General features: G+C 40.3%; 3 protein-coding genes across 4 annotated transcripts; all 3 read right to left on the reverse strand.

Moving 5' to 3' along the window:
* Positions 1 to 271: 271 nt before the first annotated feature.
* Positions 272 to 1,511, reverse strand: LOC134076925 (polymeric immunoglobulin receptor-like). The gene is made up of 3 exons (XM_062532229.1): positions 1,307 to 1,511; positions 624 to 1,049; positions 272 to 282 (listed from the first exon to the last, which is right to left on the reverse strand). The coding sequence occupies exons 1-3, from the start codon at positions 1,509 to 1,511 to the stop codon at positions 272 to 274; spliced, it is 642 nt and encodes a 213-aa protein (XP_062388213.1).
* A 4,546-nt stretch (positions 1,512 to 6,057) lies between these two features.
* LOC134083380 (CMRF35-like molecule 1) lies at positions 6,058 to 11,355 on the reverse strand. Of its 2 annotated transcripts, none has more exons than XM_062539717.1 (7): positions 11,258 to 11,355; positions 10,178 to 10,471; positions 9,594 to 9,926; positions 8,672 to 8,701; positions 7,907 to 7,987; positions 6,870 to 6,907; positions 6,058 to 6,532 (listed from the first exon to the last, which is right to left on the reverse strand). In XM_062539717.1, the coding sequence occupies exons 1-7, from the start codon at positions 11,295 to 11,297 to the stop codon at positions 6,263 to 6,265; spliced, it is 1,086 nt and encodes a 361-aa protein (XP_062395701.1). In that variant the 5' UTR covers positions 11,298 to 11,355; the 3' UTR covers positions 6,058 to 6,262. The 2 variants fall into 2 exon arrangements, with proteins under 2 accessions (XP_062395701.1, XP_062395695.1); XM_062539711.1 differs by having other exon boundaries at positions 7,907 to 8,005.
* An 898-nt stretch (positions 11,356 to 12,253) lies between these two features.
* On the reverse strand, positions 12,254 to 24,668 carry LOC134083327 (polymeric immunoglobulin receptor-like). The gene is made up of 8 exons (XM_062539625.1): positions 24,575 to 24,668; positions 24,080 to 24,382; positions 23,607 to 23,942; positions 23,160 to 23,459; positions 22,697 to 23,026; positions 17,511 to 17,621; positions 17,185 to 17,219; positions 12,254 to 16,054 (listed from the first exon to the last, which is right to left on the reverse strand). The coding sequence occupies exons 1-8, from the start codon at positions 24,612 to 24,614 to the stop codon at positions 15,341 to 15,343; spliced, it is 2,169 nt and encodes a 722-aa protein (XP_062395609.1). The 5' UTR covers positions 24,615 to 24,668; the 3' UTR covers positions 12,254 to 15,340.
* Positions 24,669 to 26,255: the final 1,587 nt, after the last annotated feature.

Genomic DNA, 26,255 nt, shown 5'->3' on the forward strand with positions numbered 1-26,255 from the left:
TTTGCAACTTGATCAAAGGAATGAGAAACTGCTTTTTTGATGTGCAAATGACAAAATGATCTGAAGATTGAACGGGTAGTTTTGAGTAATGCACCAAAGCGACTGAGGAAAACTGTAATCAATGAATTGGTGAATGTGTGTATGTATGAATGAATGAATTAATTAATTAATGAATGGTATTTACTTGATTTTTTTGCACGCCAGCATTTGAAGTACATGAAAACAGCAATGGTCAACACCATCACAGCTACACCCCCACACACAGCTGCAATCACAGGCGACCTACAAGCAATATGTTGGGAACACATAACACATTAATTTTCACCTAACACTGCAAGCATAGTCCGTGGTCCGTGGGTGTCGGCATTGCCCCAAGACTTCTGGAATGCCCGTCTAGTAAACATCCAGACACACCCACAATAATAGCCAACCAATCGTTGCTAACTAGGTGGAACCAGGGAGAGAATATCAATGCAGTATTGCATTATTGGAGCCCAAACACAGTTAGATAATTATGACCGCCGCTAGCGTAGCAGTCATTATTGATTGGATGTCTCACATGTATCACATTATAGAACCAAAACTAATAAAGGGAATTTGTTTGTACAGCAAGGTTCTCTTACCACTGCCTGATCCTGATGTTGCTGCTGAAGTTGATGGTGAGTTTGAAGATGGTGGCTCTGGGTCTGTGATCGGTGTAATTCCATGCTTGACCTGCAGATTGACCCTTAGCTTGACCTCTGTGATTAGAGCCATACTTCCACTCATAGCTCCTGTCCTGACCCCACACCAGTAAACACCTGAGTCAGTCATGGTCAGATCTCTGATTGTCACGGTGAAGAGGTTCTGGCCTCTGTGATGGACAATAGAAAACCTTCCATTGGTTTCATCTGTTTTGGATGATATCAGGTCTACACACATGAAACCTTGTTTCACTAGTCTGCAGAAGTGCTTGCTGTTGTCTTCAGACTCCATTGGATACCTGCAGCTGATACCAACACTGCTTCTCAATTGAGCAGTCTTTAAGATGGGTTGACCACAGCAATCATCTGTAAATATTTGAGAATTCAATCAATAACACACACACACACACACACACACACATACACACACACACACACACACACACACACACACACACACACACACACACACACACACACACACACGCACACACACACACACACACACACACACACACACACAGGCATTGAATACAATACAGTAAAACAGGCCTACATACTTAGCCCACTAGGATAACTGTTAAAAAAATGTATTGAGGCCAAAACAGGTGTAAACTCATTACCTTTTTTGACTGTCAGGCTGACTAGGATTTGCTCATTGCCATTGACAGCTCCACATTGATACTTCCCAGAATCTTCCTGAGAGAGGTTCCTGATGTGAACATGTAATGTCCCGGTGGTGGTGTTGTAATACTCAAAGTGTTTGTTGTCTTTTCCACTGGACATACTCTCAAAAGGACATTTGTTTTCTTGTGTCTTTGCATCCATCTTACAAAAATATTTATCTTTTTCATTTTGTAAATTCTTGAAGGTACATTTAATGATGATGCTGCCTCCTGCAAATCCTTTCACTTGAAGTTCACTCTTGCTGTTCACTTAAAAAAAATGACACAAAATATGGGAATATGTTTTATTTGTAGAGAAGAAAAGCTTTTATATCCATACTGATATAAATAAATATGAACTAGAGCTCTCGAGCTAGTTGCCTACACAGTATCAACACTTGAACCCAATAAATGGGTTGTCTGCTGTTAAATTAAATAAATATTTGGGAATTATCACATTATCAGGACCTGTGAAATTAAGGCTAACCTGATAATGTAATAACCAATAATGCAACAGTTTAATAAATTATCAGTAAAACGTGTAATATAATATTGGGAAATGCACTTTATTACATTATTGGGAAGTTATTACATTATCAGGTTTTATTAAATGATCAGGGATTTATTACCTTATAATTATCAGGTATCATTTTATGGATGAAATGGACTGCACTGACAAACTCATTCAATACTGCTATGCGACCAGCAGGGGGCAAGCTGGCTAAAACAGACAGGCTAAATGCTTCATCCAGCCCTCCTCCCCCGTCCTTAGCGCCTATCAGATACTCAGTTCAGTTACTGTAGATCTGACTACTTCCTTCACCCTTCCCTTATCCTCAGTTCAGTATGACCAAACAAAAACAATTACCCAAGAAGTATTTTCACAGAATGCCACAGCCCCAGTAAACATTATTCTTAAAAAGATCACATATCAATCCTTACCTAAATGTAGTCCTAAAATAAAATGCATAACTAATAGACAATGACACAAAATGTTATACTGCTGTTGTCATGTGGTTGTGTATTTATTTGTTAGATGTAGCCCAAACAAACATAGTTGTGTAATGTTGACCTTGTAAATATGAACTCCCCTACTACAACTATCAGTCCAGTTACAGCTTTTATCTCCATTATATTCATAGAGAGCATACGGTCCATGAACCTTCACCTCATTGTCCATCCCAGGAGGAAGTATACAGACGCATAATTGAGTGCCCAACTTTGTGACACCTCCAAGTGGGCTGGTCCTTGGTAATGTAGTCAATTTTGCATTGAACCCAGAAGGGAGATATGTCTGCTTTCTAAAATATCCTATTTAATAATTGTCTTCTCCTAATCCTGACAATACTCTGAAAATCTTATACACTCATTTTGCTCATCTGTTGTTCTACCTCTACAAATCCAAAAAGGCCATAATAAACAGTAATCAGACAAATAAGCATCATAAACAAGAAAGTAGCACTTAGTCTACCCATAGTCCCTAACTGCTGTAGTTAGGACCATAACTTATCATTTTAAGTTCAGCCCACATATTATTGAGTTGAAAATCAAAGTTGAAACAATGCTAACTCATGAATGATGCATAGTCGGTTCTCAGCAGGAATTGTTTTGCTGTACAGGTAGGTTAAAAAAATGGCACATGGCCAGCACCACATCCAACAGTTCACTGCAGGTCATGCAGTAATTAACAGCAGCTTGGGGTAGGGGAAGGCGAGCACCGGTGCCGCGCATTGCGTTCTCTCCAACGACACTCCGATGTCCACTCGAACAGCTAGCCTTTATGTGTCAGTCGGTGCAGCAGGCATCATTTGAGTAAACCGATTGCATTGAACCATTTGATGTTGGTAGCGCATTTAATTTAAGTGTAAATTAATCATTCAGCTGAGTCATTATTAGATGTATATTTTGTGTTGGGATAAAGAGTCAAGTAAGCTATACTCTAGCATTTGAGGTAAGTTTACTTCCCGGGTTTTACAGTGTAGGCAATTTAGTGCTATTTTAATTCCCCAGCAGAAAGTGCAGCACTCATATCAAACTTGAGTAAATGGAACACTAGGTGTAGATAGGCGGACAGGCAGACAGAGATAGGTAGAGCGGTAGGCACTGTATCTTACCTGAGAACAAGAACAGTATAAAAATCCAGATCATCTTCATTTTGGTCCTTATACTGTACCATGTTCTAATGATCAAGTCAGTTCCAAAGCGCCTTTAGGCTTCTGTGTTTAGAAAGATAGACTTCTGCTTTTCAATGACTGTGTTTTTGGTCCTCTGTGTGGTTCTGACCCCCCCCCCCCCCCCCACTGAACTGTTCTTGCTGTCTCTCTCATACTATGAGGTGATTAAAAACTGTGTGAGATTGTTTAAAAAACAGCAAGACATTAAGTAGACTGACATGGCCACGTTGGATACCGCCATTTCAAGATAGGACACCACAATGACAAGATAAATGATGCAGGATGTTCTGTAAAATGGTGGCAAAATATGCAGGGTGCAGGGTGAGAATAAGTTCCATGGACACATGTAAGTGTGACCATGATCTCAACACCTCTACAAGGTCAGAGGTCTAAGTGTGATAGAATGTGTAAATGTAAACACATGTATACAGTGGTGTAGGGTGTTCAATTCAGTAAAATGCAGGCAAGAAATAGAGGTTTTTCAGTGAAACAAATGCTAGCAATTATTCTGTAATGAACTGTTGCTAGGAGAAGCTGATACATCAAAGTGTGACAAAAACTGTGAGTACTGTTCTCACACCAGTTGAAAAAAAAAAAAACGTGACCATTCTCCACCCTTACCCAGACGTTTTCTCTCAGTGTTCAGTAGTTCTCAATCCACCCAAGTTGACAAGTGAATTCACAATTTGGGTGTTGGCCCCATGCAAATGGAAAGATGGGTGGTGTTGGGGTTCAGGGTCTGATAAAATGCATCAGGTTGGATGAGAATTGATGTTCAGGCTCTGGTAGACTGCATCAGGTTGGATGCAATTGATGTTCAGGCTCTGATAAAGCGCATCAGGTTGGATGGAATTGATGCTCAGTCTCTGATAAAGCGCATCAGGTTGTATGGAATTGATGTTCAAGCTCTGGTAGACTGCATCAGGTTGGATGGCCAAATATAAGAAATAGGGATGCTTACATGTATACCAGGGCGCATCAAGTGCCCCTCTTTCTCTCAAAAACTCTTCTATGGTGGATAATATTATACCATTTGATGAATAAACAATACATATTTGTAATGTATATTCGTGTCTGCACTTGAACCATATGGTGACAGCGATGCTCATGGCCAGCACACTAAACGACACGAAGAATCCCTAAAACACACACCCACACACATATGCACACGCACATACACACAGAGACGCACACAGGCACAGACACAGACACACAGACACACACAAACACACACACACACACACACACACACACACACACACACACACACACACACACACACACACACACACACACAATCAGACACATACATTGTCAGGCAGGTTTTTTGCACATTTTGCAATAATTGCTTGCCGATTTTCTAACGGTAAGGGACATTCAGACATGAAGCATATTTGTGGAATGTATGCGGCCACCTGTTGTTCACATCCAATTTAGAATTTCCATCGATTGGGGTTAGCAGTTGTGCTTTCACTTCTTCATTCTTAACCCTATGAGCCCTAAGCAGTCTTAAGGGCATTTTCACTACCTCTAGTTAGATGCATTTATCCTGGTCATTGTAAGTGCCATTCACACATGCTACATATTGTTTTTTTCAACACAGTCTAGGCTATCCAGATCTGCCACAATATCATGTATAAATACTTGCATTGATTTGATTTAGATTTTCAAATAACAAAAATGTAAAAAGCATACTATATAAATATTTACATGTTGACATGTATCTAACCACAACAAGCTGACAGCTCAACATGACCTGCATAGTTGTGTAGGCCTGACTGTCCTGAAAATGGCAATATGAGAACCATGGTGGAGGTATATTTTGAGGCTGAGAAATTTACAGAAATATGTGGTGTGTGCCTTCCATAAATAAATGACCATTTTTATTTAGTGATGAGAAATGACTTTTTGACACTTTTTGCGCTCCATATTTGTGACACTAGCTGATCTGACCTGACTTGTTTGCGTGGTAGCACACATGATGTGCACAGATGATGATTTGAACGTGACTTTCCATAGAAAAACACATGATAACGTTGGATTATGAACATAGACTATTATGCCACACAAAAACATGGGGTAAGTGGAGCTAAATGAAGTTATTATTTTGCTGTCACTTCGTCTGTTTTATGGCCTAGAATGTTGTATTTTGTATCTGTGTATAGCTCTAGCTCTCCTCTTTCATCTGACATGTGTGCCATATCTTTCTGATGGCGGTTTCATGAGTAAATCAAACGAGAGTAATGTTAGCCGAAGCTATATGACATTATGATTTGTTTGTCACAGAATCGGATCGATGTCTTTGGTATCAATGGAAAGCTCTGTTTCTCCTCTTTCATTTGATATGCCTTGTCATGTCATGTCTGTGCGATGCCGGGTTCGTGAGTACTTCAAGCGAGAGCACTGGATGCCTGGGTGAACGCAGAGCAATATAGACTGTAAATATGATATACTTTGATTTAACTTCATGATTTTATTCTATTTTCATACTTGATCGTACAGACTCAGTACTGTTCTGTGTGTGTGTGTGTGTGTGTGTGTGTGTGTGTGTGTGTGTGTGTGTGTGTGTGTGTGTGTGTATGTGTGTGTGTGACACACTCGTTCCAACTCTGACACTTCTCCTCTCCTTCCTCAGCTTGGATGCTTCACGGTGGCATATTCACAGAGACTAGAGTAGTATTTGTAAGTGTGTGTGTGTGTGTGTGTGTGTGTAAGTGTGTGTGTGTGTTTGTGTGTGTCCTCAGCTCGGATGCTTCACGGTGGCGTATTCACAGCTGCTGTCCTCTGCCTGCTGAGCAGCTGTGCTCGTGTTTTCGTGGCTCCGCAGGAAACGGACCGTGGCGTAGCTGGGGCCGTCAGACGGGTCCGTAGGGCCAGAGGGGTCAGAGGGGTCAGTGAGGTCGACGGGGCGACCTTCATCCCGGGGGTTTGAGACGGGGGATCTGGGGTTCGTTAGAGGAAGAGGAGGAGGCCGGTCACAGTCCTTAATATCACCATCAGCACTGCAGGCCTGATGATGGGGACAAATGAAACATACACTACAATGAATAGAGGGGTCAGGATTGAGTTTTTGCTACGTGGCTTAAGTCTAGTTCTAGACTACAAGCCTTTTCAATGGAAATCCCCTTCGGACTAGGACTAAAACTGGCCCATAGAGTTCAGTTTATGATACGTAAAGCATTTATTAAAACTAATCTGAAATGCACTGCAATGAAGTGAAATTGTGTTTTGTTTTGTGTAAAAGTACAAATACATCACTGATATGCGAATGGTGGTCAAACATTAGGTCAGTATGAGAAGGTGCATTCATTTTTGGAAATGACATGGTAAAAGTCATAGTCACCAACCTGTATCTTGTCTCTGGGCTTCCTTGTGAGAAGATCACCTGATGGGGAGGTGCAAGAATGACACAATCTGACCCCAGTGCCAAGTCTCATACAGTAATTTACATTTAACCACTAGAGAGATAGATAGTTTAGTATAGTGTATATTGTGGCCTTCATGGTTTTATTCAGGAATCAAGTGGGAGGGAGTCCTTTTATACAAGTCCTTCCACCCGGCGGTCATATTGCAATGCGCTTTGGGCACTTATTGGCCATATACTGTAGCTCAAGCAGGAATGCACATGGTTAAGGCTTAGTGCCACCAACCTTGCTCCAGCAAGTGTATTATTGTACCGAGTCCCATTTACAGAATAAATGCATGTCGTCAGGTGTACACCAAAATGCATTACAGGTGTACACCAAAATGTATATTTATAATAAAAACACTGACATGAACCTCTAACTATTGACAGTTGGTTAGATCTCACATTGTACAGACTACAATGAAGGAAATGATTACAAACACATAAAAGAGAAAATAGACAGTTAACAAATGAACGATAACAAATTCACAAATGTGTATTTTACAGTAATGGTACAGCCTTTTCATATTATGTCCAGCAGAGGGAGCTGCTACTACAGGCTGTTGAACAACAAGAAATCAAGGCTCTTCATGATCTTACAGTCTAAGCCCTCCCACTTACCCCCAGACACACACACACACACACACACACACACACACACACACACACACACACACACACACCTGATGTATGCAGGTGAATACAATGAGGCAAGCTTTATTGAATACATCACCATGGTAACTTAGGTGCCACTGCTTTTGAGAGTTAAATTGCTATGCACAGATTGACCATTGGGTGGCCAAAATTGACTGAGCCTAGCTGTTCCGGACTTTAGTTCCCAGGGTGCTTTGCGGGAGGATTGGGTGATGTAATGAGAGAGAGAGAGAGAGAGAGAGAGAGAGAGAGAGAGAGAGAGAGAGAGAGAGAGAGAGAGAGAGAGAGAGAGAGAGAGAGAGAGAGAGAGAGAGAGAGACTTACTTGATGTTCTGTTGTGTCTGCACTTGAGGTATATGGAGATAACGATGCCTAATATCAGCACAGCAAGAGTCAGACACACTCCTATGATTAAAGGTGAAACTAACACACACACACACACACACACACACACACACACACACACACACACACACACACACACACACACACACAATTAATTTAAATTACTTAAAATGCCCCTTTTTTTCCAAATAGTTATGATATAGACTTGATTCGATGTTTGATGTTGATTGTTATTCAACTGTCTGAGTGAATGAGTGTGTGTGTGTGTGTGTGTGCGTGTGCGTGTGTGTGTGTGTGTGTCAGAGTGAGAGTGTGTGCTTGTGTATGGGTACAGTATGTCTGTGTTTATACTTTATTTTCACATTAAGTTGGAATTTGGAGTGTCCCACAATGTTCTCTAAATAAATAACCAGCAGTGCTATACTCCACCTCAACACTACCTTCACACCGCTACCTTCAAGATCAACACCTACAGTAGTGGTAATTCTCTTAGCATGATGCATCAGGCCAACACCGTGCAGGAATTGTGTGTGTGTGTGTGTGTGTGTGTGTGTGTGTGTGTGTGTGTGTGTGTGTGTGTGTGTGTGTGTGTGTGTGTGTGTGTGTGTGTGTGTGTGTGTGTGTGTATGTGTGTGTGTGTGAGAAAGTGTGTGTGAGAGTCTGTGTGTGTGTGTTCTCTGCGATCCACCGTGTAACAGCTGTTTGGCAGTGAGTTGCAGTGAGTGAGAAGTAGAATTATCTTACCGGCTGGTGACAGAGATGGCCTCTCTGGGTCTGTGAATCATGACAATGTGTAAAAAATAATGCACGTTCAAGTTAGTAATACTACCCTATGCAGCGGAAGAGGATTATTTTTCTGATAACCAAACCACTGTTACCCCATACAAAAACATGTCAGTCAATGTCTTTAAACACACAATGAAACAACATTGGGCACATGTCCGTCCTATGCCACTAACAACTCACAGGCCCCACCACCTGAGATGTCACTTACTTGTGGCTTAGGAAGAAAAGGAGGAAAAACTGCTTTTCACACTTCTTGCTTTTCAAACAGCTAACCAATATCTTGTTTTTGAACAGTTAGACCAATTATGAAAAAAAGACGCTTAGGGGATCACACTAGCCAGCGGCAAGCGGCAGGTTTCCAATTGTTCTCTATGGTTCGGCGGTGTACCAGTGTCAACGCTGGCGTAACGCTAGCGTTGAGCAAACTGAGCGTTGAGTTTGGTTCAACTTTGAAGCACAACGCTCGGCTTGTCAATGTTGTTTTTATAATGTTCAGGTATTTTGACCAATCGGATGCGTCTAAAAACGTAACAACAAAGATAACTGTATCTGGTAGCAACGTTGACAGCAGCGTAACTTATAAAAAATATCAAATGTTTTGGATTATTATTATGGTCTGAGCGTTGCGTTACGCTTGCTGCTGGCTAATCATTGCCACAAAGATGCAGCACCCAGACTAGTTTGAAATTAAACATTATATAATAAGTACAAATAACAGAAGCACAAGGCAAACATACAACAACGGCCATTCATATTGATAATTCAACGTTCATTTAAACAGTTTAAAGAAAATAAACTACCGGAAATGTAAAATGTTAATTGCTAATATTATTGCTATTACTGCTGATGCTAATATCTAAATATATGTTGAATATTTTACCTTGCACTTTAAGTGTGACCTGTGTGAGGAGAGCCACACTGTCAGTGTTGGACCCGGTTCTTACTCCACACCAGTATACATCCGCGTCCTTGCTGCTGGACACGTTTCTAATGTGCACGGTGAAGGTGTTCTGCTGCATATCGTCCGAAACAGAAAACCGTTCACTGGTGGCTGGCTTTGGCTTTTCTGAGATCAGGTTGTTACAGGTGAATACGTTCCCCTGCCTGCAAAAAACCTTGTTGTTGTCCTTCGACTCCCTCGGATACTTGCAGGGGATGTCAACATGTCCCCCCACGTCACTGCTCACTGTTAGGGGCTGGGTACAGCAACTATCTGCCGAACATACACAGAGTTAGCCTAGAAATCTAGACACCCCTTGATGTGGATCTGGCTCGTCAGGCTAACACAGAGTGGCTTTAATATCAAATTAAATTGAATTAAAGTAAAAACAAATTTTAAGATATACAGTACAGCTGAGATACAAGTACTAATTCATCATCGTCACCATCATCATCATAATCATCAGTTTTATTAATCAACATAAACATTTTACACAGGCTGGGCTACTCATCAGAACTAATCACCTTCTTTAATGCTAATCGTCACCTCTGTGTTCTTATCATTGCCCAGCACACAGCTGTAATCTCCAGCATCCGTAAGGGCCAGGTGTTTGATGAAGACCACATATAGCCCTTCAGATTTGTAATTGAACTCTTTATATCTGCTGTCCACAGTCTGACTTTCAAATGGACACTTTTTGTCCCCGCTCTTGCAGAATAACTTTTTATCGTGTTTATACTTCTCTTCAAATTTACATTTAATGAGGAGGGCACCACCTACAAACCCTTTAACTTGTATTCCACAAATCCCCTCCGACACTGCAAGACAAAGACGTGAAGAATCAGTAATCAGAATGACTGAAAGAGCCCATCACATTGTTTAAATATGGACTGTCATCCATCATTGTGATTCCCTGTTGTCCCTTAAATACATTACTTTTCTAAAAAAGGGAGATACTGTGTTTCAGAAGCAAACAAGAAATACCCCACATTTAACCTAGTACAGTAACTTCCTGTGTATTAGCTGCATTGTGTATAAACCGCAGGGCTGTGTCTCATGCAATGTTTTTTATTTCTTATTTTATTATTTTTAACTATTAATACCATTTAAACTGCCCCCATGTGTTAACCTCATTGCTGAAGACATTTTGCATAGTCAATATAACTTGGCTAACAGTTGGGAAATTACGTGCAAGCCCAGACCCTATAGGCATAATGGAAACTGTTTTCATCAGCAGTTTTAATCTTTGTGTCACCACAGTCTATGCATGACCCATTTCACACCATTTTAATTCTGATGTTTGATATGTAGCAATTCTACATGGCAAGTTAATTTAAATAGTGCCAGTTGTGCTGTATATGATGTTTATCACAACAATGTCTTTATTTACGTGGTCACCAAATACACAAGTTCATTTAAATGGTGCCGATTTGTGTTGTTGATGATTTTTATTACATCAATGTCTTTATTTACGTAGTCACCAAATACACATGTGGACATGATCAAACGATAACAACACAGCTGAAATAAACTCTCAAAACAAAGAACTGGCTGATACAATTGTGAATCTAATACAAATGTCATTATAGAAACATTGCTATTACCTATGATAAGAAGAATGAAGAATATGGTAGTGGCTCTCATCTCGCCTGATTTTGTTTGGAATGCGACATGCTCCGGTGGTCATTGCAGAGAGAGGCTATGGCTCCTGTCTGAGGGTGGCTCTTTACTCTAGTATGTGGAAACTCTGAAGGGTGTGTTTCTCAATTCTACTGCCGTTACAAAAACCTGGCACTTCCTCTTTCAACATGCTTTCAAACAAAGACAACTTGTGTAAGCTTAAAATGGAGAGGAGTGTGTTTAGTATGTATATATTGGTGTGTGTGTGTGTGTGTGTGTGTGTGTGTGTGTGTGTGTGTGTGTGTGTGTGTGTGTGTGTGTGTGTGTGTGTGTGTGCGTGCGTGCGTGCGTGCGTGCGGGCATTGGGGGCATAAGTATGGCTAGGCTAGTCATGACTGAGTGTGTGAGTTCATCTCTCTCTCTCTCTCTCTCTCTCTCTCTCTCTCTCTCTCTCTCTCTCGGGTGAAACAAACATGGGACTCTAGTGGCCAAACCATATGAATGCGTTTCTTTGAAAGGCATCATCAGAGAGGAGGTTTGTTCCTTCCATGTTATGGGGTTGGGGGGATTAAACAATCCCTAATGGCTGATTCATTCATTCATTCATTCATTCATTCATACATACTTACATACATACATACATACATACATACATACATACATACATACATACATACATACATACATACATACATACATACATACATACATACATACATACATACATACATTCATTCATCCTAATTCATTCACAGTCATAAGCTCAAATATATACGTAGATGAGATGGCACCTGCTGGAATACCAGTGTAAATGCATGTCTAATCTATCTATCTATTTATTTCCCTGAAGTTCAAATGTAAGATAAAAAAGCTCAAAATAAAATAACATTTACAGAAAAGAAAGAGGTAGGTGATGTGAAGATAAAGTGATAAAGACTGTAAAAAGGCTAATATACGATATACTCTTTTAAGATTGATTCTTGAGTTGTTTATTCATCAGATTAGTTTGACAATTAGGCATTCAAGATGCAATATGTAGACAAAGAACATTGTATATGAAATTAACATATTTGGCAGTGATAGAATGTTGTGTGTATGCATTGACAGTCATTTCAAAACTTATATATAGCTTACATAGATGCACATTTTACAAAACAGTAAAATCATAGAGGAACAAAGAAAGTTTGAATGTAAAGCTAAGCTAAAAAAATTAATCAGTGATTGACATTTCAAGCAAAAAACATTTTCCACATTCAGCAATCACATTGTCATTATTCAATAGCTGCCATGCTGTGTATACACTGTAACATAAACAAACCAACAACAACAACAACAACAACACAAACCCTCTGGGGGGTATTCCATCAACCTCGCTAAACAAGGCGGCGCTCAACAGAAATAGCCTGGCTTGAACTAGTGTAGACTTCCACTTGAAGCTAAAGCCGTTCCATTAACTCAAGTTAGCTGCATCTTGCCCTCGTTTATTCAAACAAGGCTAAAATCAGCTTCATGTCTGCTCGTGCACGAGGTAGAAAAGTAGACCAAAACCATAGATTGATGAAAAGAGGATGCATGTCGTAAAATTAAGGCAAACTAGAAGATTTCAGTTCGATTTACAAGCGCTACCTACAGGATTTTCATCGGAAGTAATCAAATTGAACACGAGAGAAAAAATAGATACAGTAGTTGCCTAAAAAGGAGAATAACGAAATCGTAGGCCTACTGTAAATCGCTAAACAGTAATTATGATGGTTTGAATTGGGACTTTGATTGTCTTCACTCTGAACAAAACGAGTGAATAAGCAGGCTATTTAAACTCAAAACAACTTTGGCATAGGCTATTCAACAATAAAGATAACCTACGTTTGTAAATTAAAAGGGTTCACTCTGAAATATTTTTTCGGTGGTCATAAAATAAATTGGTAGCCTATTGTCCTGGGAGTATTGGGAGAAAACCTAGCCTATTGTCTCCCATAAGCATATAGTTCTGCCAAAGTGTTTGTGAAATATAATTAGCCTAAATGAAATGCAATATTGGCTTTCAATATGTCATTTCATATTTAATTTCTGTAATACAGTTGGTTTGATATCCGAACTACATGCATAATTAATTAGACTATATGAAGCGGTTTTAATTATTATAGCCTTTACAGAATTAGGCTATAGGCTGGCTTGCCGTGCATCGTATAGCACACTGACAGCCTGCCTACTGTCACTGAAGCTACTGTATATGACCCTTAATAATGATGCCTTTCATTAAAGAGTATAACTAAACATGGCAATATTAATGTGTTAACATAGTCTATGTAAATTCATCGCATGGGAACCGAACCCGAGAACACGCAAAACATGCCTCGATTGTTCTGCTGTCACGCTGCGCATGACACCACGAAAGACGTACGTTACGCATAGCCGCAAGATTCCTTGGACCACACACATATCAAGTTCAAACAATGTAAGTTGCATAATTTTCAGAAATTCATTTAAACTAGCGGATAGGTAGCCTTAATCAATGCTTGCAACACTGTCGGAAAAACGTTTCTCCTTCTATTTTTTAAGTTGTAGGCTACAGGTGACGAAAGCACAGGTTGACGGAACCAACGGTTTGGGACTCGTTTTCCGACTGGTGTTTTTTATTTGCAACACAGATTAATTTAGCTCGGCAGTTAGCCTGCCACCGACCAGGTTAGTTCAGAAGCATATGTTACCCCAGCAACTCAGCTGAGATTCCTGTTAGCGGGAGTAATGGCACCGAGCTCTCTCTAAAATTAGCGAGGCTTATCAAAGTTAGCCGCGATTTACGGTTAGCTCGCTTGATGGAATACCCCCCTGGTCTCTGCATGTAGCCCAGGCTCCAAACGCTGGAAACTGCTTCTGAGCTATAATAGCTAAACTAATCATTTCTAGAGCATACAAACAGATAGCTTAATAAGGAGCTAAATTTTAAAAGAACACTTCATTATTTTTTCAGTTTTAGTATTATGATAGTAGAAAATGATTGTGTGACAGAAGTTGGCTATAGAATAATGAATAATGTGGCATTCTACTTTAGCTGTGTGTGTGCGTGTGAGTTTGTGTGTGTTGACACCCAATTTGTGGGCACTGTCAAGATAACAGTGAAGTTTAGCATAACAAATGTGGAGTCAACATGGTTATGTGTGTTGTGTTTCGAACAGCTGGCTTTGGGCAGAATGTATGGTCAGTCATATTGTTTATGCTCACCGTACAGAAACACACACATTCACATCACATAGGGTTTATGGGGGGCACAAACAACACAGTTCATTATCCATCGCTACACAGACTACAGAACACTGGCAGGTAAAGCCTTGGTGGACAACACTAAGGTGCATTTGAACATCACTACGGATAGTTGTCGGCTTATCAGCAGAGTGTGTAGGACCCTGGGCATTTATGTAAGGGAAATTCGGTCTCTGCATTTATCCCAACTTGTGAATTCGTGAACACACACGGTATGCAGTGAATAAACAGTGAGTAGAAGCACCCAGAGCAGTGAGCTGCCTGCCCAACAGCAGCGCTCGGGGAGCAGTGAGGGGTTTGGTGCCTTGCTCAAGGGCATTTCAGCCATGGACTGGTCGGAGATCAAACTGGCAACCCTCCGGTTACATGCTCGAAGCTCTAACAAGTAGGCCACGGCTGACCCCATTTACAGTAACTGTGTGTGTGTTCATAATTAGATAGATAGATACTGTAGATAGATAGATAGATAGATAGATAGATAGATAGATAGATAGATAGATAGATAGATAGATAGATAGGTAGATAGATCCCCAAGGGGAAATTCAAGAATTTGATTGGTGTCTATGGAGTCTGGAGCCATAGCAGTCATCTGATAATCAGTGGGGTTTGAAGAACCCTGGATTGTTAGACCTTTGTGATCAGTGCTGGAGTTTGCGGGGTCATGAATAGGAGACATTTTAGGGTCATCAGCAGAGGCCATGGTATCAGAGACATTAAGGTGAGTGAGTTCGTCATCAGGATTTATGTGTACCTGGAAATGGGGGAATGCACAGTCATCATCATGTTTATGTGAGGCTAATTGGGTTCTATGGAGTTCCGTGTCCGATGGAATACAGAGAGCTGAGACCACAGGGTGATTTGTTTCCTACTTGTGCAGGATCATCAATTGATTTTGAGGGCATACGTTCAGCTGACATTGTGGCATCATTGTTGAGGCTAGCGGGTACCTCATCGCTATGGTTTGGTGTGTCATTATTTGTATTTGTAATAAGTTCTGCATTGGCATAAACCGTACTGACTTGGGTACTTGTTGGACTACAGACCATAGAATAGTCAGTGTCATCAGAAGTGTGTGTGGGTGAATGAGGGGTCTTACACACAGTGTCCGCATTGGTGTATTTGGGTTCCTGGTTTACTGGGTTTGTGGGGTCTGGCTGATCAGTGTGTGGTGTGGGGATTCTAGTGGGATTACTGGGACATTGTGCTGTGGCATAGACAGTGCTGACTGTCTTATCTGCTTCATCAGAACCAGTGCTAAGGCGTGTGTCAGCAGAAGTGTGTATTGGTGACTCGATGTTTGAGTAAGTGGCGACATCGCCGGGGAGTTCAGCGGTGGCATAGACAGTGTTGATCTGGGTGTGTAGACCTCTATCATCAGGAAGGTTTGGGGGTGACTGAATAGTGTAGTAGGTTGGGTCACCTGCATTGTCTACCTTGATATAGTTACATCTTGAAGTCAGGGGAGGCGGAGGAGGACCAATGTCCTCAATCTCCTCATAGATTTTGTCTGGGTCTGGATTCTAAAATATAGATAAGTGAAAGACAGCCAAACCAAAGCACATTACTGTCATGTGGGACTCAACATATCAGACATACAATTCACACACCAATAACCGTGGTCTAAAACACATTCACACACTAACTCACACAGAAACTAACATGAGTGGAGGAATGTTGTCCATTGGTACATTCTAGTATTTTTTTCCAGATTGATGTTATATTCATGATAGCTGACAGGCTGTTTATTCATACAAATAGATTTGGATTATATATTTAATTGAGCTGCCTCATTTCAGGGGTTTGGAAGCCTAGAAATCTAGACGCTCCTAGCGGCTAATCTAATTGGCTGCTCGGGGCAGTCTACAGTAACAACTTACCGTTTGACTTGGGAGCTGGGCTCAGGCAGAAACCACCGAACCAATCAGATCGTGTATAGAGTCGGTGGGCGGGCTTAACATAATAATGACTGACATGCGACCAGAAGTTGTAACCGTTAAGCATCCTGCTACTTGAAAATAAGAGGATGATTTGTTTAGCGCTATCCTATTGCGTGGAGAGGGAATTTGAAAGACTGTTTATCCCACCCCTCCAATTGAGCCCTGCCTACATTGAGCTCCCAGACCCTACATCTTGATGGTCAGGCTAAAAGGCTGGTATATGTTTCACCTTTAAGACACAGGGAGTATATTAGCCTAAGAAATCTTAAGAATTAAATAACTGATTAACTGATGGGTCAAATGGGACTTTTCTGATATACTGTAAGGGACACAACAGGTTTCTTCATACAAAACAGATTTGGAATCTAATCTAATTGAGTGACTTTACAGTATTTCAGTGGTTCGAACTTTATGACAAGTAGAGTATATAACATATGACATCATAAGGACTTAATAATCTAATAACTGCTGGGTCAAAAAATGACCATAGACAAAAAAGTGTGTATTAAAAATGGATAATTTAGGGTGTTTTACATAGTGGTGGGCATTTCCATTTTTTTCAAAACGCAAAGGCTTAGCAGGTTAATTTGAAGTATAATTAATTTAAAATCATAATAATAACAATATTGACAAAAGCAACTGAAACTTTTTATAAGAAACATTAACATTTTCAACCATGAAAATTATTTATTTTACAGAATAGTCGTACTCACCTCTGTTTGATGGTAAATGAATCTGTTTGACCTGTCTAATAATAACAAAAAAGTAAATTGTCCCACTCTTGTTCTTTTAGAGTGTATGTATATGTACTGTATATGTACTGTATACTGTATGTATTTGTATATGTATATGTGTTTGTGTGTGTGTGTGTGTGTGAGTGAGTGAGTGAGTGAGTGAGTGAGTGAGTGAGTGAGTGTGCGTGCGTGCGTGCGTGCGTGCGTGCGGGCGGGCGGGCGGGCGGGAGTGCGTGCGTGCGTACGTGTGTATATATGTGTGTGTGTGTGTGTGTGTGTGTGTGTGGAAGGGTGTCAAAACCTACCATGCTCTTTGCTCTGTATGTGTCTATAGCACAGGAATAATGTGACAGCTAACACCAGTGCTATGATCCCCATGACTACAGGGGTCTTCATGTCCTTAACAGGGGCTTTTTCTGTGGAAACAGCATATCAGATTGTGCATGGCAGGCGGGTTATAGCAACTTGCTAATCATAATCATCTTAGTATTAACTGCCTGTTAACTGTTACTTTAGCAAGAATTCTGGGGCCATATTATATTCACAAAGCATTTTATCTTACTGCTAGGAGTAGTCCTAATTGCACTTAAAGTTTTTAGCAAGTTAGTTTTTACCTATTCACTAAGCCACTCAGACCAAGCATAGGTGAGCAACAGGGGCTATATTCACAAAGAATAGTAATGCTGAAAGTAGCTCCTTGCTAACCCTATTAGCCCGACTGACGCCACTACTTTTGATTTATTTCTGGAAGGCACACACCACATATTTCTGTAAATGAAATTGTGTTAAGTATTCCTCCACCATGGTTCTTATATTGCCATATTCAGGGCAGTCAGGCCTACACAATCATGGAAGTCATGTCAAGCTGTCTGCTTGCTGTGGTGAGATACACGTCAGAAAGTACGAATTTGTAGAGTATGCTTTTTGAATTTGTATTACCGTATATACCCGAATATAAGACGACCCTGAATATAAGACGACCCCCCCATTTCCCAGACTTATTTTTTAAGGGGAACATTTTTTTGAAAAAATATGGTTTTCAACAGAAAATCATTTTATTTGATAGTGATAATTCATTAGAAAAAACATTTGAACACCATTCATTCAATATTTGGATAAATGTTTCACAAAATAAAGTGCACTCTGTCAATGAATGCAGTTTTGAAATGAATGAATGAGGGAAGAATGAATAACCTTTCCACAAAAATGCATTATATTATGTAGGCTGTATGTAACTGTGGTACTGTGAAGATAGAAAATAACCACTTTCTTTTTATCAAACACATCTGACATTAAAGTATTGAAGCAAACCTGACTGTGGGGTTGCACTTGCAATTAGAACAGCAGTGCAAAGGGCCTTTATGTTGCACATGAAACTTGGCCTATTCCTCACAGAGATCCCCTGCCTCGCTATGCTCACTCTCACTGTCACCACTATCATGATGCTCCACGAGCCCCTCCCACAGAATGTCATCCTCGCTCCCATCAAGGGCATTTGATATGCAGCATTTCTTAAACCCATGAACGATGCTCTCCTGGCTTATGGCATCCCATGCTTGGAGGATCCAAGTGCAGAGCAGATGCACAGCTGGCTTCTGAAGTTTTCCCGTAGGCGTCAGTGCGTGATCGTCTGACAGGAGCCACTCAGTGTACCTCTTGCGCAGATTATCTTTGAATGGCTTGTTCACGACTACATCCAACACCTGTAGCTGGCTTGTCATCCCCCCCGGTATGATCACTAGATCGCCGTTCATTTTTCGCAACTGAGTCTTGACGGGCTCCGTCAAGTGTCCGCGGAATGCATCCAAAACGAGCATATTTCTCTTCTTGTGAAGCGCACCGCGGCGCCTGCCCCACACTACCTTGAGCCAGTCCACTACCAGACCAGTGTCCATCCAGCCCTTTTCCTGGGCACGTACGATAATGCCAGCTGGCATCGTCTCCTTTGGCATGGTCTTACGTTTCAAGATCACATATGGAGGAAGTTTGGTCCCGTCAGCGAGACACGTCAACATTACAGTGATTCTATTTTTTTCATTTCCAGTGGATCGCACAATAACTGATTTGTCCCCTTTCTTGGCAACAGTGACAGATGCAAACTTGCCACTTTGAGGTCCGCGGAAAGCTTTCCTTTGGCTGTGGGCATTTTTTAGTCGTTCTTTTTGTGCTCGCCACCTCCGAACATTGCATTCCGTGACTCCAAATTTTTTGGCAGCTTTACAATTATTAGATGATTCCGCCTCATTCACGACCATAATTTTAAAGTTGGCGTCATAACTGTTTCGAACATGCTGGTTTATTTGACCAACTTTTGAAGCGCTTTTCTCAAGATGATCTCTTGACCTCTCCATGGCAGCACTTTCCTGTTTATTTTAATTAGTTATTCGTTTACAGTAATTCATAACAATGTCACTAATTAGCCTATTGTGTTAGCGCCCTCTACTGTTTCCCCCCCGCTTTCTCCCTTTCCCCCGTGATTTTGTCTATATGGCGAATATAAGACGACCCCCCGTTTTTCAGCCTATTTTTAGGACAAAAACCTCGTCTTATATTCGGGTATATACGGTATTTAAAAATCTAAATCAAATCAATGCAAGTACAGTATTTATACATTATATTGTGACAGATCTGGGTAGCCCAGACTGTCCTGAAAAAAAACCCCGATATGACCAGGATACATGCTTCTAACTAGAGGTAGTGAAAATGCCCTTAAAACAGCCTAGGGCTCGGCCCCAGCCGTGGCGCAACTGGCTGGGGCACCTGCACCGCACGCCGGCGACCCGGGTTCGATTCCCGCCCCGAGGTCCTTTCCGGATCCCACCCCGACTCTCTCACCCATTCGCTTCCTGTCTCTCTCTACTGTCCTGTCAACATTAAAGGCACAAAAGCCCAAAAAACAGCCTAGGGCTCATAGGAAGAGAAACTCCTAAAAATAATGTGCATGTCCCTCTTTAGGACTCCTATCTATTTTGACAAAGAGTAATTTACTTTAGCATTTCAGACCTAAAAGTAACGAGAGCCGAAAGGACTCCTAACTATTCACCTATTGACTTTTTCACAAAAAAAAACAAACAAGACCCGAAAGGACTCCTTACTATTCACCTATTGACCTTTTCACAAAAAAAAACAATGCCAATTTGTTTTGTGCCATTTCACATCACAATGTTTTGCAATGCACACAAGACTCAAGAGCTCTCAATCATGAGGAAATGCTTCTTACAGACAACCTTTGGTCATCTGTGCATGTTTGACACTTCCCTCACCTATCTGGAACCCTGCCACTCTCAGTAAACCAGTTGTCATCCTCTGCCCATACTTTGACTCACATATGAACTGCAGTGATATCCCATCCTTAATCCGTAGGGTTCAATATGGCGTTGGTCCACCCTTTGCGGCTAATTCAGCTTCAACTCTTCTGGGAATGCATCCACAAGGTTTAGGATTGTGTTTATGGGAATTGTTGACCATAAACACAGGCCAGTCAAAGTTCTTTCACACCAAACTTTGTCATCCACATCTTTATGGACCTTGCTGTGTGCACTGGTGCACAGTCATGCTGAAATAGCAAGGGGCATCCCTGAGCTGGGTTTGGCCCCTTAGTTCCAGTGAAAGGACACTTTTTTTTTTGACAATTCTATGCCTATACAATTATATCTCCTTGTCCAACATCAGTGACCTCACAAATGCGCTTCTGGAAGAATGGTCAAAAATTCCCATAACCACACTCCTAAACCTTGCTGAAAGTCATCTCAGAAGAGCTGAAGCTGTTTTAGCTACAAAGAGTGGACTGACATCATATTAAACTATATGGATTAAGAAAAGGATGTGACTGAAGTTCATATGGGGGTCAAGGCAGGTGACCCAATACTTTTGGCAATATTGTGCATTCTCAAACGATCCTAAACTGTTTTTTTTTTTTTTTTTTTTTTTTGTGGCATTTCACATCACGATGTTTCATTAGGGAATAATTGTGCATTGTAGGCCTAACTTAACCCTATGAGCCCTAAGCTGTTTTAAGAGCATTTTCACTACCTCTTGTTAGAAGCATTTATCCTGGTCATTGTAAGTGCCATTCACGCATGCTACATATTGTTTTTTTCAGCACAGTCTAGCTACCCAGATATGCCACAATATCATGTATAAATACTTGCATTGATTTGATTTAGATTTTTAAATAATACAAATGTAAAAAAGCATTCTTTCATTTTGACGTCTATCTCACCACAACAAGCTGACAGCTCGACGTGACTTGCATGATTGTGTAGGCCTGACTGCCCTGAATATGGCAATATAAGAACCATGGTGGAGGAATACTTAACAGAATTTCATTTACAGAAATATGTGGTGTGTGCCTTCCAGAAATAAATGGCAAATAATCAAATGACAAATAATCGCGGAGCAATGTAACAGAGAATAATGGGTGTGTTTTTTGACGCACTTTGCGTCCGTCAGGGTCATAGGGTTAAACAGTTTCTCCTCTGCGACATTTGCAATGCTGCTTCAATCCGTATAGTGTAGGCCTATTTCATGTTATTTGCTTTATCTTACTGTTCATTTGTTTAGGGTATTCACCAGCAAGTACATGTCACTCATCATGATAGGGGAGGTTTTTGCCATCATTCCCGCAGCAAATCAAGGTGATCACTTCAATCAAGCTTGAGCATGAGTAATGACATCAACCATAGCCATGGAGCTCTTGTCTTAGTTCCTTGCTAAAAGTAGGTCTGAGAGGCTTTGTAAATAACTTTAAAGAGAAATATCTCACTTTAAGCTAAAATCTCTTTCGAGATTTTGGAGTAAAAGCGATTTTTGAGTACTCCTAGTTGTAAGATACTTGTAAAAATGTTTTTACGTGCTCACAGATCAGAAATTGGATTTAGGGAGATACAGGTACAAAGCTGTAAGTAGAGAAGATGTATATTTTCAGAGATATGAGCAAGCCACAAGTATATGATATATTCTTGTGGCTTGCTCACATCTCTAAAAATATATGCATCTTCTCCACTTAGAGCATTTTACCTGTAACTCCCTAAATCCAATTTCTGATCTGTGAGCATGTAAAAACATATATGAGATGGCTAAAGGAGAAACTTACTAGCTCAGAAACATTTCTATTTTTTTAATTCCATTTTTCCGAGAGTGATGGAAGTTGTCACTAGGTCTGTTCCATAGATGTTTGTATTAATAAATATTTTAGAAATTTGCCTGGCAGTACAATTAAACTGTCTCCAATATTTCAGGGATGCATTTCCACAAACAGATGTGAATGGGACCTTGGCACACCAACAGCTAAACCTCACATTAGTCCTTTTACTAATGTGGATGCTTTGCTTTAGGCAATAGGTAGCCAGTCAAAATGATACAATAATTTACTTAATACTTAAAAGCAATACTTATGCCACATTACCGACCCATCACCTTGCCCAAACTTTCATTTTCAGAGGGAATGTTCTAATGGTCTTTGAAAAATGCAATAATATATAACTCTCACCTGTGACACCTGTGATCTGTAGATTCACCTGTCCGGTCAAAGCCACATTATTCCCAGCAGTTCTAACTCCACACCAGTAGATCCCAGCATCCTTCCTCTCCAGCTCATGGATAGTCACAGTAAAGACGTTTGCAGATTTGTTGTCAGACTGAGAATATTTTGTATTCTTTGGTAAAGAATTTGATGTGATAAAATCCAAATCAACGGACGTATCATGTTGCTTGAAGAAGTGTTTCACGTTTGTTTTTGCTTCCTCAGGGTACTTGCACTGAATCCTTTTATGTCCTCCCACATGTCCAGTAGTTGTATTAGGTGAATCACAGCAGTCAACTGTCAAACATTCACAGTGTGACTGGATCTGTATTTCATGAACCTAAATATCTTCTTCCCACAATGTAAACAATCTTCAAAGCTCATTGAACAAACAATGTCATAACTTTCAAATATAAACTAAAATACATACCTTCTTTTATATTCAAGTTAAATGCTGCCTGCATTTCTTCATCTTCAACTGCACAGTGATACATCCCGGTGTCTTGTGTGGTGAGGTTTGTGAGTAGAACTAATAAGTGGGCCTTATTGAACTCATTTTCATACTGGAAGAACCTGCTATCAGTACCATTTGTGAAGCGATTATGAGGGCAGGTTGTAGAATTGCCCTTGCAGAAGTATCTCTTCTTGTTTGTATGCATGTTATTAAATTTGCAAAGAATTGCAATGCCTCCCATCTGAAATCCTTTCAGATTCAGAGTCTTTAGTTTTCCTGTAATTTGTAAACAGAATGAGTATAATAATTGTTATGGTCTTGTCTACATCTGAATCCAAACTGTTTTATGTAAAAAAATGCTAATGTTAAACAACTATATTTGATTTGTTGCTAACATAGACAAATCTTTTCCTTTAGTCATACCCGCCTGAATCTCTCCTGTGATCTGTAGATTAATCTGGCTGATGAGAGCCACATCTCCTTGACCGGTTCTCACTCCGCACCAGTAGATCCCAGCATCCTTTGTCTCTAGCTCATGGATCGTCACAGAAAACAGGTTTGCACTTGTGTTGTCAGACAGGGAATACTTCTGTTCTCTCTCCGATGGCTTTGACTGAATAAGATCTGTCTCAATAATGTTATTTTGTTGTTTACATAAGTGCTTGATATTTCCTCTATTTTCTACAAGGTACTTGCATTGAATGTTGATATTTTCTCCCTTAAGACCAGTAATTACAAATGGTGGATCACAGCAATCACCTGTAAAACATGCGTAAATGGCTCATGTCTATCATCAATGACTTATTATTTCATCCAGTCATTTTAAACATAATCTAATCGTGACATCTGATTCAGTGAGAACTCATATGGCATTGAAATGCATATAAATACATTACCTGACATTACATGCAAAGCGATTTTATCACCAAAATGTCCATCGTCAGCCCCACAGTAATAAGTCCCACTGTCCTCTGATGTGAGGTTTGTGATGAGAACGGTTAAATAGTCCCTGCGAGCATTTTCATACTGGAGGACTCTGCTGTCGTTGTGATCTAACCGATTGTAAGGGCAGGTTGAATTTTCACCTTTGCAGAGGTATTTCTGTTTTTCTTTATGTTGTTCATCAAATTGGCAGAAAATGAGTATTCCCCCATTAATATAAGCTTTCAGCTTTCTAGTTTTTGCACTTCTTCCTGGTACTAAAACAGACATGAAGAGAAGAGAATCATGAAGAGGGCCAGAACCCAGAGTCACAAAGAGTCATGAAATAAGTCAAAGCACCATGGATGCACTTGTGCAGAAGCCAACAGAGCAAGAACCAAAACATTACATCCTCAAGGCAAGAAGCAGCCCATATGCACTAGCATTGATTCCATGTGTGTATCATTTACCTGAAATAAGGCAAAGAGTAAAAAATAAGATCCCCTTCATTCTGAACGAGCCTATCACCCTGTGACCTTGTTTACCGTATGTCAACCTAACTTGGTTTAGTTAGCACACGTTCTGCTGGCAATGTGGGTGGCTGTCTTCCTGTTAGCGTGTGGCTTTACCTCAAGGCTCACTCTTGGCCTAAAAAAAACACTCTTCATTTGTCTCTGTAATCTCCCTAACCTACAGCACCAGCAGCATTAACCCTTCACTGCCCACTACTTTACACAGCAGGCTCAGATCAATGAGGCCAGTACAGTAACGGGAGAAGTCAGACAGATTAATTGGCCTTGCAATTGTTATTATTTTAATTTCATTATTTAGCGTGAGTGTCTGAACTCATGCAATGCCCTGTGATTGTCACTGAGCAAAACAATGCTGTGTATAAGTTCAGACACTCATGCTAAAGTTTAGGCTGGATGAATCCTGCCTGAACTTCCGTTGAATTTGGATTTCACCCGTCAACTCAGGACTCTACAGAGTCATTTGAACGATGCTCTTTGATCACGCCTCTTATGCAGTAGAAACAAAGCGCAGCCTTCCCATACTAATGTTCAATCTTAAAAGATTGAGCTTAGTATGGTGATAGCCACACTATCTAAAGTTTACTAAAACAATAATGAATATGAAATTATAATAATGGAATTAAAATAATTCAAATAGCCCCACATCATCACATACTCCTCATCGTAGTGATCGTACCTAGTGATTGGCATGTGGTACTTTTCATAATATCATCTCTCAATGCAAATCAAGTCAGCTATTAGGCTAAGCTAAATAAAACCATGCCAATCACTAGGAATGTTGAATGGTGGGGCTATTTTAATCTCAAAAGCAAAGGGCACTTGATCAGGATGCATAGTATCCTGGATCAATGAAATAACTGTAAAAATACAAACTGTAAAAATACAACTATGCCTGCATCTATGGGAATTTAACATAGGGGTGTTCTCACACATCCCCCCTGTATTTTGAAGGAATAACATTTATTCATGTAATGTATGATACAGCACATGATTTATTCACAAAGGCAATTTGTGTCCTTAAAGCTTGGATTTTTCCTCATTGTTTTTAATTAAGGCATCCTAACGCAAGTTTTCAAAAGATGATTTTATTATTCCTCTTTTAGTCAACTTTAGCATGGGTGGCTTAACTTATGCAGCTCACTCTACATATGATAGGATAGAGAGGCTGTGGTTAAGCGATGAAGAGGATATGAAGAACTTCCTCTGTGAGCGCTGAATAATGTCTAATAAAAGAGCCTTCTCTACAAGCTGCAGAGTCTGCAGGTCCCAACACATACACATACACATACACATACTAGTGACCAAAGCATAGTTTCTCTGCTGCATTAAAGCAACACTAAAGCATTTTTCCTCTGTCACATGCACAATATTTGTTTATCCAGCATCAAATAACGACAGGGTATGGTGTATTGCGGCAGCAAAATAAGTCTAATTGGTAGTTTTTTATGTCTCATTTCATCCAACTTCAGATCCGCTACCTGATCTGATAAACTTAGCCACAAAGTGAATTAATACGTGCCATTGACCCTGTTACGAGTTGATGAACCGCTGAAATAATTTTGGAAATATTATGTTAAGTTATCAAAAATGATTTAGTGTTGCTTTAATGATGGCAGTA

The sequence above is a fragment of the Sardina pilchardus genome, chromosome 1, assembly GCF_963854185.1.
Source record: "Sardina pilchardus chromosome 1, fSarPil1.1, whole genome shotgun sequence".
Lineage (NCBI taxonomy): Eukaryota > Metazoa > Chordata > Actinopteri > Clupeiformes > Clupeidae > Sardina > Sardina pilchardus.

Excerpts from the sequence above, each read along its gene's own strand:
- LOC134076925 (XM_062532229.1), bottom strand. The coding sequence starts at position 1,511 with ATGGATGCAAAGACACAAGAAAACAAATGTCCTTTTGAGAGTATGTCC. Across the intron at positions 1,050-1,306 it reads CAGCCTGACAGTCAAAAAAG|ATGATTGCTGTGGTCAACCC; the intron begins GTAATGAGTTTA and ends AAATATTTACAG.
- LOC134083380 (XM_062539711.1), bottom strand. The coding sequence starts at position 11,297 with ATGAGAGCCACTACCATATTCTTCATTCTTCTTATCATAG. Across the intron at positions 10,472-11,257 it reads CTTCATTCTTCTTATCATAG|TGTCGGAGGGGATTTGTGGA; the intron begins GTAATAGCAATG and ends TTTGTCTTGCAG. Across the intron at positions 6,908-7,906 it reads CAGACACAACAGAACATCAA|GTGATCTTCTCACAAGGAAG; the intron begins GTAAGTCTCTCT and ends CCTCCCCATCAG.
- LOC134083327 (XM_062539625.1), bottom strand. The coding sequence starts at position 24,614 with ATGAAGGGGATCTTATTTTTTACTCTTTGCCTTATTTCAG. Across the intron at positions 23,943-24,079 it reads CGCTTTGCATGTAATGTCAG|GTGATTGCTGTGATCCACCA; the intron begins GTAATGTATTTA and ends CATGTTTTACAG. Across the intron at positions 17,622-22,696 it reads ACAGATCACAGGTGTCACAG|AAAAAGCCCCTGTTAAGGAC; the intron begins GTGAGAGTTATA and ends CTGTTTCCACAG.